The sequence below is a fragment of the Antrostomus carolinensis genome, unplaced genomic scaffold (genome assembly GCF_000700745.2).
Source record: "Antrostomus carolinensis isolate BGI_N321 unplaced genomic scaffold, ASM70074v2 scaffold10200, whole genome shotgun sequence".
Classification (NCBI taxonomy): domain Eukaryota; kingdom Metazoa; phylum Chordata; class Aves; order Caprimulgiformes; family Caprimulgidae; genus Antrostomus; species Antrostomus carolinensis.
The window spans coordinates 6427-22791 of record NW_010289111.1 but is presented as its reverse complement, the minus strand read 5'-3'; the positions used below and the strand labels follow the sequence as shown (position 1 = coordinate 22791).

Sequence of the window (16365 nt, the reverse complement as noted above, 5' to 3'; positions counted from 1 at the left end):
CTACATCCAGGCCAAACTGTAAGAAAACCCAAGGCTTTAGGTTTTCCATAGCTCTTTGTGTACATGAATACATAAGGACAACAGAAGACTAGGGAACTGCAGCGTGTAGCTAGGTATTTTTTCAACAAGTTTATAAACCTTTCTAAAGAAGGGATAAAATAATTCAAACTCTTTGTTGCATACGTCTAACACTCTTTGGAATATTGATATCAAAGTGTATGTACAATTTAAAAATACCAAGTTTTCATAAAATGTCTGTATAAATATATCTCCTGGAAGCACTTCTAACAGTGATTTCTACACGTAAATTATATGTTTGTTTTAAATGTGCAGTTGTCAGAAGTTTGAGTTTACCTTCATATGTCTATTAGAAACCTTCCTTTGCAAAAGATTCAGACAAGAATACTTATACAGAGCACCCTGGATTCATATCAATAAAAGTATTAAAATTCTGATGAATGTATTTGAAAATAATTCCGTATTTTCAAATAGGGATTGATAAACTGCACAGGTCTCATTCCAGTCGTCCTTGCTTAGCATCACCTATTGCTCCCCATACATCAAAGACAAACTCATCTGGAAATGCAAAGTCTCCAAGAGTTTCATCCAATGCCACTGCAAATTCATCTGGGTTTTTCTTGTCTCTTCCAGCTTCCACCATCGTTGCAGCTAAAAAGCAACAAAACAAAATAATGTCATTCTCGTGAAAGTGACAGCTAACTTTGTAGCTGTCATATGGCCAAGACAGTTTTTGAATGTCTATTTTCAAAACCAGGTAAGATCAGCTTAGGGAAATGTAAAGCTTACCTACACGTATTACAGTGCCTAAGAAAGGGAAGGAAGTTCTGAAGCCACACAAAACCACCTTCCCTGGGACAGTCTGCCATCTACTGCATGCACCATTTTGTATTGACATGGCAAAATCTCTCTGATAAAAAGGAAAAGAAACTTCCCCTGTTCTGAAGTTTTATTAAATGTATTTAATATTATTTTGTTGACCTGAAACTCAGCTCAGATTTATTGACAGCTATGAACTTCTGGCAAACAGTGTTTGATGTTATGCAAACTTGTAACAAGCTGTGAACAAACTTGAGCCATATTCCACATTGTAGACATCAGCAACAGTAATTCTGGAGGAATTTGATGCTTTGGTTTTAACTATGTTCAGACAACAGGCTCCAAACAGAACTGAAGTGTGCCAAACTACACAAAGCAGTTCAATGAAAATTTATGTAAAGCTTGACAAACAAAGGGCTGTGATTGAGACAGTTCAAGCGTAACCCAGCTTCCTGGGCATCACTACTGGTTCTCAAAGACTCTCAAGACCTGTTTCCCTGCCAGTAGAAACCCTGTCCCTGTTGCACTGATTCTTTCTGTGTCCCCTGTGAAGTTCCTGGGGCACTGACTCAGAGGAGTCTGGATGAGAAACAGGCATTAAACATGGGGCTCTTGTTCCTGACAAGCACAAGACAAGCATTTGTCCTATCAACACTAACCTATATGCCCTGACACCATGGCATAAGAAGGTACTTGCAGAGGAATAATCCTGGAGGTAATGAGGTAAAGGGTGTAATTTAAACTTCACAGATTTCTGGATATGAACCAGGATATGAAGTTACTCTATATAGACAATGGGAGAGGGTTGTTTTTGGTGCAAGCTGATACAAGAGCAAACTTGTCTTGATATACTCACTCAAGATATTAAAAAAAAAGTTGCCATCAGAGATCTAGACAAGTGCTTCAGCAGAAAGAGTGAGAGCAAGGAATTTAGTCAGTTTTAACATAAATTCGTTGAGATATATGAAAGAGCCATATGACAAGGACAGCAGTAATAAAACAAGATAACACAGCATTATATTACAGTCCAACTGCCCTAGTTGAAACCACTGAATTATACCATCACAAACTCTTACATTAACAGAAAATGTTACTTCAAACACAATTTTCTTTAAAGACTGAGCTTCCCAAATTATGAAATGTAACCTTAAAAATAGTTTTAGATTTACCAAACTTTATAACAAAATCCACTAAACTTAGATAATGAAGACAATTTTCAACCCAGTCAAGCAGGAGGCAGACTGTCACGACCGTGCAAAAGCAGCAGCCTCAAATAAAAGTGTTTTCAACTGTACTGAGCAACTGTAATCATCAGTACCAGGGTACATTTAATGTAGTATATTTATTAAAGCGCATTCCCTTTCCCAGATTCACCGGATGTATTGACACAAGCTTTTGCGGGGAGATGGGAGGATGGTCACTGCTGGGGAGAGGCAGTTTTCGATGGCTTGGTGCTGACCTCTAGTGCCAGCAGCCTTGTATTACCGGGCACAGATCCCACAGCCGGCTCAAGCCGTCCTTCCCCACCTTCTCACACTAGTTGTACCACCCACACACACGAGTGTGCAAATCTGAACCCTGCTTCATTAGTTTCATACATACAGAAACACTACAGCTGACCAGTCTTCTCCATTACCCAGCGTCCATATTCTTATTTCCCCAGGCAGATAACACAGACATGGGACGCCATCCCCTTGGCAGCACAGCTGTGCAGAACCTGCATGTTTATACAATGACATTTGCAATGCGTAACTCCCAAGGCAAATCAAAAACTACTGATTGCCAAGGCCTTTAGCAGATATTTGCCAACTTGAAGAAAACTTTACAAGTTCTCAGAGGGCAACAGCTCCGTGCAAAATTTCCTCCACTCCCCTCCCTTTCCCTCACTGCTTCTTGTAACAGCTGCACAGTAAGTGATTACAGGATTTTTTTTTTCTTCCAATTGAGTATTTTTTCCACTCTAGAGAGCCCCAATTGTTTTCAGGGGCTTTTTATTTTATTTTTTTTTTTAAATGTCACTTCAGGGAATGCTCATACCTGAGAAAGTTTATATAAAATGTAAAAAGTTCAGCAAATTTCAAAGTGATGAAAGGAATTAGAAGTCTTCTCAACTTTAACTGAGAAGCTTAATATCAGGCTTCCCAGAATATGTTGGCTTTTAAACCTAGTCCCTTTAAAATAACTTCAAAGATCTTTCACAAAGTCCTTATTTTCACTTTTGATAGACACATGCAACACAAGCCATGAAAGCAATGATCTACCTGTCATTGTTATTATCCAACTTACATAGTGGTTTTGCTACCTATATCCTATCCTGTAATTTCTAAAAAAAACTTTTACAGAAGTCTTAACAGAAACTTCAATATTAATTTAGCTGTAATACTATCAGAAGCTCTGCCTTCATCAAAAGGTAACAATCATTATTCTCGTCTGGCACTTTAAAAGAGCTAAAATTCACATTCAGCTTCCTTACAACAAGGCAGAAAATGAAGCGTGTCCTTGCAGTTTCCAGCGTTTAACATTACTTGGTTTTAGTTTCATGTTGAACCATGTCAGATCTGGCACTCAAAGAGCCATTAAAAATAACCTTTCTTCTTGTTTCTTTTTATTAAGTACTAATTGTTCTTGAAGTGGATAAGTTCTTGTTTAACCAGACTTGATACCTTTCCCTTTTTCACAAAACTGCTATTATTCTCTCAGAGTAAATCTACAGTCATAAACAACATACCCCAGACCATATACAATAAAGTCCTTTGGGAAAGGAAGTCTGGTGACAGAAGGAGCAGAAAACACCACATTCAGGGAAAATATCACTTCACTCAAAACATTTCAAGATCAAAACATCTATTCAATATTGCTGGGTTGGACTAGTGAGCCAAGAGAAGAAGCTTGGCTGACAAAAAGTTTAAACTTGTTAGGACATTTTGACTAGAGAGTAAGTTTGAAAAACAAAGTCAAGAGTGGAGAAGTACATTTGAAATTCTTCTAAACAGAGATGAAGAATATACAAATATATTATATATCTGACAACATTAGAGGGAAGAACAAAAGGGAAAAATTATCCAGAAGTGTAAAAATACAACAAATCACAATAAAATATCAGTGGATGAAGAGCTAGCCAAAAGATGCCAAAAGAAAAAAGTTGGACAGGAAGCCCTTTTTGCCATAATTTTTCCACCGGTAGCATTCTGGGGATGGATCCCATAGATCCAGGCTTCCTCCCACCCAGAATCTTTGTGCCAAAAAGAAAAAGATAAGTGTTTGCATTTCCATTAAATGATTTCCAAGCATTTTGCTCCAACTTGGATTTGTGTGTAGATTTAGTCAGCCATTCTTGAAACTGTCAAGACACTTAACTATGCAAAAATTAAGGGCTTTATCTCATCTTTAATTCTGTCTGTAATTTTACATTATTTTTTCTTTCCTTTCTATCTAACTTCTGGTTGAAAACTGGGGCACTGTTTCAAAATTCAATCACACCATGGAAGTGTCATTTTAATGGAGATGAAAGAGCAATATTAACTGACATCCAAAGCTTCCGACAAACAGAACTGCATGGGAGTGAGCAATGATTGAGATCTTAATCACCTGTCGGCTGTCGCATTGTGAACACTTGCATTTTCAACTAATCTGGCTTGAGTAATGAGTGAAATTTCTAGCTGAGTGGTGATTGGCATTCTCTGAATGAATCCTTTCCTCATATTTCATTTTCATGGGTGACTGATCACATCCAGTATATGAAAAACTGACATATGTTAATTGAACAGATTTGTGACAGTTGATTAGCTCTCCTTTCGTAAAGGGTCCTAGAGCTGTTTAATTGTTTAAAAATGATAAAACTTTTTTTGTCATCGCTGTTGGTGCTTGACTCCAAGATGTGAACTTTAGCAAATGGCTTCAAAGATGCAAACTAAAGCTATGTGAACTCTGTAGTCTTTGATTCCTGACAGCTTCTTTTTATTCCACTGCCTTTTTGGGAGGAAGAGAAGGAAGAGGTGAAGGGCAAAACAACAACCCAGTTGGGAAGAAGAGAGTATCTTTGAGGACAAAGACCTCTTCCTCTTTGAGAGTTCTTTTAAGATATTCTTTGAAGCTTTCCAAACTACATACTGAAAGATGAAGGACATTAGATCTTTTGGGGAAAAAAAAAAAAAAAAAAAAAAAAAAAAAAAGGAATGCATGGGAAAACTCTACCAGGTGCTTAGCAATCAGCTCAGCCACACATGCTGAAAGCTGAACTCTTCAGTCTACTGTACAAGAGCCATCCCGTTACAGTACTGAGAGCCAAAAATAAAGGGAACGCCAGTTCCCATGTGAATTTGCTTCCCTGTCCCAGAGCAGAGCACACCAACCTCAACATCCCAAAAAATCATGTTCTAGCCTAGGTTCTCAGGGTTCTGAGAAAAAAAAACAAAACAGCTATAGTCACTTATTCCTCTAGGGTCAGGAGCCTGGAGACCTTGGAGGTAACCTGCAAGGACAGGAGCCTCCAGAAGCCCAGCTCGAGACAGGACTGCAACAGCTGCAGGACAAAAACAACTCCCAGAGGGACAGCTGGCACGAGACTCAGGAGCTTTGATGCCTGAGCCAAAGATGGACTGAGCAGCAGAGGCTGCAGGAGAGTGACAGGATATGGGATCCTTCCTAACCTAAAGAGAGGGTCAGCACCACATAGGGCTCCTGGCAGCATATTACATGGCAGAGGCATCACATATTAGAGTTGCTGGAAACAGAATTTTTGAGAATTTTTAGTTTTCTGGGAATTGGAAAGTTTAGATATTACCTTCAAAACAGAATACACAAGGTTTGGGCAACTCTGCTCTCTCTTCTATGCCAGGAAGCTCACCTTTACCTTGGGCTGGGGGACAAAACTAGTAGAAGCTGCCAATCAGATGCTTGCCAGTAGAAGCAGCCAACAAAGAACTTTTGGTTATTCAGATAATCTCCTATTGTTCTCATTCTTCTGTGCTAACCGCTGCCTGTCCAACCCTCCTGCTTTGCCCTTAGCTTCATGCCAGTCCCATCTTCTCTTCCGCTTTGCGTCCCCTACTTCTCTCTTGTAACAGCTTTCTTTTCTGTATCACTTTTCATGTGACTTACCCTTTCCTAACTCTCCACTGATTTTTTTAGTTATTACCATAATAAATATCTTATTCTTTGTCTCAGTATTAGCAGTTCTATAACATCATATGAGGACTACACCCAGTCACAGCTGGCTACAGCAACACTTCTTACTCAGCCAGACTGCAGCTTCTTCCCATAACAAACAGAAGTTCCTATTTAGTTGTTGTCAGATTAATAGAGAGAGGCAACAGCTGCAAGGACAAGTGTGGTGCAGTTTTAAGTAAATATTTTTTAGTAAATATTATGGAAAATTTCTCATGTTCTTCAGAACACAGGCTCTAGATAATTTGAAAAATTTGTGCAATTGCTCTGTTGGTTCCCTTGCTAAATAGTTGCCCTTTCACTGGTTAAGATCTCGGATTCAAACTTCAGTGGTCAACTTTGATGTGTCTAAACCAAAGGGAAAATAGCAAAAAAGCAAGTAGACATGTTTATCCTTAACAATCTTTAAATGTGGTACACACAAGCTCCACTAGAAAATACATGCCAGAAAGAATACACTGATGACAGTTAATGGCAAACAACTAAATAATTCATGCAATAGTGTGCAGATAACATGCAGGAAGAACAGATGATCTATTTAATTATATCATAAGGCTTGTAGCAAGAGATTCTTTCTTTTATCAGACACACACACTTGGAGAAATAGTGACAAGTTTTTGCAACTGCATCCTGGACAAATTTTGCTTTACTTATGTCCAGTGGCTAAAGTACTCAATATATTTTACACTACAGAAAATGAGAAATTACTTAATCTCATAGTAATGTATCTGTTAAAAACTCACCTAATTCAATATCTCTTATCCCCATGTATGTTTCAAGCAGCTCATCCACTTTTTTAATTGCTTTTTCTTCAACTTCAGTTGGCTTTGTTGAAATAAAGGGAGAAAAAGAGCACAAGTATGATTATATCCATGCAGATTTCAAAATAACCAGCAATTCACCACTGATTAGCCTTACTCCCATCCTAGCCATCTAAACAAAACCTACAAGTAAAACACATTATTACACTTGCCCCCTTCTCACAGCCCTAAGCCTTCCTCTTAATGTCAAACCACATACCTCTCACATTCCAGCTAAACAGGGACCTTGCATCTCCTGACAATATAGAACTTCATCACATCCTCATCAGCTTTAGAGGAACCCAGAATAAATAACATTTCTTCCAAACCCTGTTCCTGGTTTTACACGTATTCACATCAATGTTATCAGCCTCTCCTAACAACCCTTACACAGCCCAGTACACTTCACAGCATCAGAAACAGAATCAACTCTTCAACCATCCCCCCAGCTTTTTTCCTCCTTCCCTCTTTTCAACACTCCTTGCTCTAATCTACCTTAAATTATCCAGGTAACCCATAACATCTAGATATAGGTTCTCTGCTTCCAGATTCCTCAGGCCCATCCTATCCCTGCTTATCTTCAACTTCATATAAGCATTTCTCCTTGCAGAAGGCAGTCCCCTTCTTAAGTTCCACAATTTTTTTAATATCCAGATTAATTTTCCTTCCCACTTTACCTTATAACCCTTGGGGAAAAATAAATCAGGTGCTAGATGATTAAACTATCGAAGAGCCCCAAGATAACCATACCATTTCTTCCACAGTCGCAGGGCCTTTAGTTCTTAGCCGAAGTGTTTCTCTCCCTCTGGAGATTTTAGCCTCTGGCAGAGTTCCACCTTTGGACCTTGGTTCCAGCTTTTCTAAAGACAGAACAAACAACAATGTCAACAAAAAGAAAATAATACCAAACAAAACTAAGTATATGGTACAGCAGAATATGATGTATCTGCTTTGGCTATCACATTACTTTCACTTTTTATTCTAATCAAGATCCAGGCATATGTAAAAATTTAATTATAAATTAATTGTATTCTAAGTATAGCTTTGCTGTCAATTTCTTGTCTTCAAACTTTGATATCTGCTTAACTGCACTGAAGCTGAGACTTCCATTGACTAATATATCTATGCAGGTCTATTGCACTCAACTTCATATATGCATTTTGTGTAATTTCATTTCCCTATTCCACAGAAAAGCAGAAGTATTTATTACTTAATATTAGATAATGGCTGAAGTTATCAGCCAAATGCTGATTTATCCTGGTCTTTACAGGCAGACTATGTAGCAGGTTTAGCGTTGCAACATTTCCATCTTTTACTGATGCAAGGGTGCAAACACCACTGCTAAACAGGTTGTGATGAGACACATTGAACTAACAATTCAATTACTAGCAGTCACATAGGTGAAATTTCCCTAAGAAGATCTGCAGGAGCTTTTCCATTGGTTTCATGCTTGATAAATCTCTACCAAGAAGATCTGGATTTATCCAGTTTTCTTCACCAGCTTTCCTTTTTTAATCTTATGTAAGGGCACTCCAGTTTGTAAATGGAGTATGGAATCATTTCAGATTTAGCTTTCTTCTTCTAGTATATAAATTTACATCAAGATTGCTATGGTCTTAATTTACTTACTGACATGGGAGTTGCATAGTTAATCTGGAAAGTGCTAGAAGAGAGGAGGTAATTTTTCCAAAACTGTTTTTAACTGTGCTGTTTTCTCTACCAGACTACTCCTCCTGTTAACAGCAGGCCTTTCTAATAAGCTCTCCTTGAAGGCAAGGCTTTAACGGGCTGTATTCATTTTGCCCGTGTCCAAATCATCATTCTTGTATAATTATTCAAAAATCCAGATTATTCTCCTGAACAAGACTTGAAAAGTAAATCTGAATTGTTTTTATTTTATCAAATAGTTATGGCATGGTCTATTACATATATACTTAGGATCAACACTTTTCCTTAATCCTTTTATTGCTTCAAGGACAGTTTCAAACATTCTTAAGACTGACATAATTTCTTCTGGACTTGTTTCAAAAAGCCATTCCTGATACAACATATATCTTTTTCTAGTTTTGTCACCATTAGCAACTTAAAATTCATGACCTTACGTAACTTTTACTTGCAATACTTCAGACCAAAGCTGTCTGGTCATCACAGAAACTATTTTTCATATTCACATATTTTAAATGTAGAGTTTTTGTTATGCTGCCTTTACTTTGTTTCTATTAATTTTTCACCAATTTGTAGATGGCTAGCTTATGACTGGTAAGGATCAATCTTATTCTTTAATTCTGTGCTGCAAGCCTTGAGAAGCTGGGGCAGCCTGTGTGCACTCGGCAGAAATATACCCAACCTGCAAGTTATGTTTATTTCACATTCTGCTGAGAGAAGGAAAAGTAAAAGTAATTTCACACAGAGACTCGTTCTTATTTCTATACCCTCACAAACTTGTGTTGAAACTAACAGGAATTCAGCACCTACTTGTCCAGCAGGATCTGGATCCTTTTTGTCATCTCCTCTGGGGCTATTCTCAGCATGCTGCAGCTTAAACATTGTCTCAAATAAATTTGTGCTTAAAGCCTAACTGCACCTAAGGCTAGAGGCTGGGGATTCTATTGGGCATTCAAACTTGTAAATTAATTTCTGTAGGGTAAAAAATAATGTGTATCATCCAAAAATCGGTCCGAAAAGCTCTGATCATCTCTTAATTCAATGTCAGATAAAAGGTAGCACTATGTAATTAGCAGGTTTCCTTCTCTACATACAGGCAGACTAAAAGGTATCTTAATCACTTGATTAAGGTAATTACAATTAAATAATGGCTGAAGTCATCAATCAAATGCTGATTTACTCTGGTCTTTACAAAGAGATTATGTAACACGTTTAGCATTGAACACAAATTATAGACCCATATTAAAAAGGTATTCTTATTTTACTAATTGCAATACTAGACATACGTAATACTACTTTAGCCTACTGTATAGCATACACATTTGCTAAACAGGAATACCAACTTACATCCAAACGCTTCAGAGATTAACTCATAACCCTCATTTTTTACATAAGCACCAAAAGCAAAAAAAAAAAATCTTCAGATTTCTCTCATTTTCAATTTCTGCTGCTATTCTGACACCAAGTGTCAAGACTGGTGTATGACAGCAGTTGTAAGCTACTAGCAGATAAAAAAAGATTTGAAAAAGAAACATTTTGAACTTTGGCTGCTGGTGAAGGTGGCGATTTTGAACTTGCTGTTAGTGCAGATGTGCACAATGACTCATACATACTTATAATTTGGCAGTATTTTGAAGTTTTTATTACAGAAAAATGATGCATGGTTCAAAGGGGGTTATAAAAAATTGAGACAACAAAAACTAAAGCTTAGTTCCTATTTTGACACTCTAAGCTAAACCTACTTTTTTTTTTTGGACCAAATTCATATACATAAGGATTAGCAGTAGCTATGCATTCCTCTTATATAAGTATCACTTTCTCATAACATGCAGGTAGTAGGTAGAGACAGAGCTTTGCTGTATGGCTTTCTTCTAGTTCTGAGTATGCCTGCTGTAAGATCAGAGCCACAAAAAAGCTGGGAAGGGCAGGCAGGCACACAGCAAAGGAGGTGCTCTAGGAAATCCCAGCGTTTTCTGGAGCATCCTTCTCCATTAGAGAGTGCAGTCCCCAGTAAAGGGTAGAGAAACAGAAAAATCTGACATATAGATGAAGAGGGATTATGCATCAATAGAGGAAAAGAGAAGAGGAGGTTCAAGGATCAGTGCATTAGTGAAGTGATTCATGCTTTAAAACTGTGTCTTAGAAACAATTTCTGTACTTATTTTGCGTCACCATGAGGCGGCAAAGGAATTGAGCAACCGAGACTCAGGTTGAGGCAGCCCACACCAGGATGACTGATGGAAAGCAAGAGAGAAGAAAATCCATTCATAATTCACTTCAGAGAAAAAAAAAAGAAAAAAAAAAAAGAAAAAAAAAGTATTTTCTTGTACCTTGGGGGACACCTGGCTGCAACCTGATTTCAACATCCAATGAACAAGATGGACAGTCTGGTAACTCACCAAATGCTTTCATAGGCTCTACCAACTCCAGCTTAAACACTTGATCTTTTTCCAGGTCTTTTAGCATTTTGGCAACTTCATAATGTCGACAATCTGACACATTTTTTCCATTTATAGTCTCTATGTGATCACCCACGCAGACCATTTTGATTCGGTCCATAAGGCTACCTTCTTTGATTCGCTGTTGTTTAAATTAAAAAAAAAAATAGAATTAGAAACATTCTTTAAAATGTAAAGACGTGACACCACAGGGTTCCAAGAATTTCAGTTAACAATATCAACAGCACTGACCTTATTATACCAATAGTGTATTTGGTCTATAAGATTTTCATAAAATCTATTTTGGAAAGCATTATTTTTCAAAGTATTTTCATAAGCATTAAATATAAAATCAATCAAAAGAAAAGAATTAAATCATACTTTAGAAATTAAGGCTTCTGAAGAAGCTAAGATTTTTGTGCTTTGTGCAAACGTGTCAGTAATATGAACATTTAGTTGAGTTTTGGGTTTTTATTTTGACTTAATAGCTTGACAAGCATAGGAACAGAACTTTTCTCTTTTCAAGTATGGTCTAGGGACATAAAAAATGTGGGTGATATACTAAAAATGACATACTGTAAAGGGTTAGTCTTAATAAAGCCCATCTACAGTGATAAAACTTCTACCATTTTCCTCATCAAGCTATACAGCTGCATATTAAAGTATTTCCACTGAAATAACAATAAAGAATAATAAATTCTTCTACATGCCATTTCATGGAATACAAATGGTCTAGAAGTCATAAAATGTAACAGAAATTCATATTTATAGTTTCTGTGAAGTGGAATTTAAAAAGTGAGAAAAAAACATCTTTAAAAGATCTTTACAATTTATCAGGTCAATTAAAGGACACTCAAAATTTCAGTGATTCTATTTATTGTTGTTATATGCTGTCATATTTATCGTGTACCTAAATCATATAAGCTGTTATCCTACAGCTATTTAATAGAAAAGCTATGACATAGCAGAACACCTTATATTTTGTAGAGATATGAATTTCATTCTAATATCTTCCTGAATAATATACTTTTCAAGAATGACTGATGTTGTTCAGACTAACTTTGATCAAGATAACAGTGAGGTAAGGGAGATAAACATATTACCACCCACCACTATGACACCTAGCCTAGCTGTATAACTATCTCAGGAACCTGGTTTTAGTTTATGTGCGCACGTCTGAGCCCACATATGAGCCTCCATCTGAGAGAGTCAGTGGGAAGTGTGATAGTGATCAGTGTCCTATAATATACTGCAACAATTTTTAGCTTCAAGCTGAATTTAACTCTCTAGTGCTTTTTTTCTTTAACCTAGATCAAAACCAAAAAGAAGCCTCATGGTGAATGAAGAGGGGGGTATTGTACACACCAGAAACCAAGTCTCAAATGCATTTCTCTTACCAGGTGCCAGGATTTAAAAGTGTACCCACCAGACTTCAATTAATGTTTAGTTTACATGTTGAATTCATTCTCATTTAGCTTTTCCTCTTCATTTGGATCTTAATACCAAAACCGTTTAAGTAATATTCACTGGCTATGTTATTTGAGTCACATCAAACTTTTTTTCTTTTTTTAATATGACTTAGTTTTTATCATCACTCCAAGTAAACTGACCAGAAACAGTCAAGCTACATTGTCAGAGTAATTAAGATGCAATTGATATGCCCATATTTCAAGTGTTCTACAGTTCATTTAGAAGCTAGGATCTATATTTCCTATGCAGTGCCTAAAATTAATTACACCACCTCATTTTATAATGTCTCCTTATATACCAGTCAGTCATGCTTCAAGTTCTACTGTTATTCTTTGAATGGCTAATTTGATTCCATAATACATCTTCCCATGTGGCTATGTACCCAGAAAACAAACCGATGAAAGCAGCATGACAACAGGTTTTTTTCCCAGTAAGGCAAAATGACACCAGATTTCATAGGAAAAGAACCTGCGGTTTAGAGTGTCAGGTTTAAAATCTGGCTGGGTTATGTATCAAAACTAGACACTGCCTTGTTATTCAAAATGCAATAAAATTACTATAGCCCATGCTGTTTCAACAACACAGAAAGATAAATTTAATATTAATTTAATTAATAATGGAATATAGTAACATTTTTCTAAGGAAAGTAAATATATAAGCAAAAAATAATTCTATCAAACTTTAAAGTAAAGACAGTCTCTGCTTAGTCATTTACCTAGACAATCAAGTATAAAAATGATGCAGCTTTCACTTTTGCATATGTATTTTCTATGCTGTTTTATAAAATCTATTGATTAAATATGCAACAGCAACAAAGTAAGCTTCTAGAAACTCCTTTAAACTAATGCATTCCCATTCTTCCATATTTATTATACTGCTTATTAGACCAGTAGAAGGACAATGATATATTTGTTCAGACAAGTTTTTTACAATTTACTGGAAATTACAGCTTGTCTTGCTAATGTGGTGAGGGGTTTTCCAGTCTGGTCCAATTACACAGTTATTCTATGTGATGGCTGTTCTCTCTCCTCCCATTACCAACCAAGCACAGAGAGAGTAACACGGTACAGTGCTGCACAGGTGAACTCTAATCTCTGGAGCACTGCTTCCAATGCCTTCTTTTAAAATGCCACATAAGCAGCAGCATGACTGAATGTTATAGGCTGCACGGACGTCACCACTAGAAATTCAGAGTTCTGTGTCTATAAACATAAAAATGGCCTATGATTTTGCCAAACTGCTTACTGAAACCTCCACTGCATCTCAACTTTCTCAAGAATTATCTCAATCACATTTTTCTACCACAAAGACAAGCAAACCTATTTCTATACCACATCTTGTTTTATATCCATGGTTGCCAAGGACTAGAGAATACAACCTCTCCATACAAGAAGTTCTGTTTACAATAGCAATGAGAACAGCAACTGGGATAGCAGTAATTGAAAAGAATTGCCCATGTCTCCCTAATAATGGATAACTGGAGTAGATTAGAGCAAAGCATCTAAAAAAGGCAGAAAATGTCATTAAGATTTCTAATACCTAGTCTAGCAAGAGGAGTAGCATCATTTCCTCAGCCTTGACTTGTCTGAAAACGTATTATCTGGAGGTCATATAGAAGATGAGAAGAAAAGCAATTATGATTAATTTATTGTACATGTTACTGCCCATAGTTGCTACTCAAGTGAAGTGTGGTAAATTGTGTTAATCCATATCCTTAATGCCTTTAAATTCACCCTACTCATCTAAGGCAACCATATTGGAAAGCTGAAAAAGCACTATACTTGTACCTATTCTTGTACAGCACAAAGGCTTCTGCCCTGTGAGCAGTCATAAAGACTGAAAGAATATGATCTCACTATCTCATGAGTGACAGAAGCTCTATAAGCACCTAATCAATAATATCAGAAAATAACTTCAAAAAAGAGGGGGCAGATGCAAGTAGTATCTAACACCTATCACCTCAGGGTAGGTCGGAAAAAAACAATGGCCACATTGTAAAGCTGATACACATTACAGAAGCAATGACAAATGAACTAATGTTGAATGACACGCAGTACAAAAATAGCTGAACTAATTTTGAATGATGTACTTAAAGAAAAGTAACCTTATTTTATACTTACCATATATGTGATAATAAAAGATTTTATAGTTCTAAAGGATCATTAACCTAATAATTAACCTGTTACAGTAATAGAAGCTTCTACAGGACAAAGTACTTCACTGGTAATTAAATTTACCTTTATGAATGCACAGCCAGTCCCATTGTCTGTAATGGTGAGCCCAAGCACATCATCAGTTTTAAGAATTTCCACTTCTTTTCGTTGACCTTTTATGTGGGCAAATATGAAATCTTCAAGGCCAATTTGTGCACCTAAAAGCTTGTCCATATCAGCTTTATGAGTGTTCAAAGTGCAAAACATGATCTGTGCAGGAGGAAAGCAAACACATTAGGTTTAACAGTGTATTAGGTTTGGTGAGCTTGATACGAAGATAAAAGGAGGGCATAGTTCCGGCCTCTCTGACAGATCCATAGCTGAAATCATGATAACTCTCCTTCTCCAGCTGCCCCAGGAGAGGTGACAGTCTCCGTCCACACACATGACAGGAAGCATCAATAGCTCAAACTCTGCAGATAAGAGCTGGCAGGGAGCAAAGAGAGACGTATCTGTGTGAGCAGCCTCAGCACACCAACTCTGACACAGGCATCTTGAGCTAGAGCAGAACACCTTGTTCCAGAGGTAAGAGTGAGCAAACCACCATCTTTTGCTTCATTGTTCACCCACCTCAAATTCTGCAGGATTCAAACATCACTAGGGACTGTTTTAAATCATAACTGCTTGAAAGTTTCATGGGGAAAAAAGAGAGCTTATCAAAACAAAGGGGTCATGAGAGAGCATGAAATGTTTTATATTGCTCCATATGTTTCCCCATTAGCTCAGAGTACATTGTCTCTCATGGGTTTGCTGAGTTTCCTACCCTTCCTCCAGCGTAAGTTGGAGTCATTTCTGTTCCAGCTTCGTAAAAGTAAGGCTTAAGAAAAAGGGCAAAATTGTTTTTTTATAAATCAGCTTTTCTCAGGGATTTCCCTTCAACACTGGGTGTTAGGCACTCCTTTTTCTCTTTATTCATTTATGCTAGCGGTTCTTTAACAGGGAGGTTTATTGCGCTGGGCATAGGCAGGATGAGACTAACCCAGCTGTGCTGCTCAGGGACAAGACAACGCTTTTGCCCACCATGGTGCTGCACGGAGGCCAGTCCGGGCAGGCTTTGGGCTTTCTGCTCTTTGAGTACAGGCTGTACTGAACAGCCAAGCCTAAAAAATAAAAAACAACCAAAAACTAACAACAGCAACAAAAAAGCAACACAAAAAAAACCTCGCACAAGCATAAACCCAATGCTCAAGTAACTACACCTGACCAACTCCTTTTCAAGCTGTAGCACAAGACAAATGAGGGAGGCCCTCAACAGCACTGGAAAACACAGGGCAGCAGCCAAAACAGAGAAACTGTGCTCCAAAACAAACTTGGAGAATCCCTAAAAATCTAGTTCACTGAGGCAAAGAGTGCCAATAAAGACCATCCTTCACATGCAACTGGAAGCAGGACAAAAGTAAGAGACTTGCTACCCGATGTGGCCCTCAGGGACAGGTGGCAAAGCCACAACTGCAAACCATCAAAGGCTCTGCTGCCAGCAGGATGCACATGGCTCTGCCAGGATGAGAAATAAACGTAGATACTATTCAACTCCCTGCCTACAGCTTCTGGATGTTATTTTCTTTCAGAGCGTACCTTGGATCCCCTTGCAGCCCACTGACCACACCAGCTCCAAATTAGGAAGTGGAAAAAGCAATGCCACCACATGAAGAGAAGTGCACAGTGGGAAGCCAGTCTTGCACTTGAGAAAAACAGCAGCAGGATGTTGCTCAGCATCTTTCATCTTTGCTACCGCTCTCATGGTAGTGCCCGGGGAGCAGCAGGATGGGCCACCTG

The 16365-nt window shown here is 37.6% G+C and overlaps 1 protein-coding gene across 1 annotated transcript in view; it reads right to left on the bottom strand.

Moving 5' to 3' along the window:
* Window positions 1-423: 423 nt before the first annotated feature.
* Window positions 424-16365, bottom strand: part of LOC104525784 (PDZ domain-containing protein GIPC2) — a 22362-nt gene continuing 6420 nt past the window's right edge. The window contains exons 2-6 of the mRNA XM_010169039.1: window positions 14614-14799; window positions 10868-11048; window positions 7554-7663; window positions 6747-6828; window positions 424-669 (exon numbers count right to left, since the gene is read on the bottom strand). Of these exons, the coding sequence (XP_010167341.1) occupies window positions 515-669; window positions 6747-6828; window positions 7554-7663; window positions 10868-11048; window positions 14614-14796 (711 nt within the window). The 5' untranslated portion in view covers window positions 14797-14799 and the 3' untranslated portion in view covers window positions 424-514. The remainder of the gene's footprint in view (window positions 670-6746; window positions 6829-7553; window positions 7664-10867; window positions 11049-14613; window positions 14800-16365) is intronic.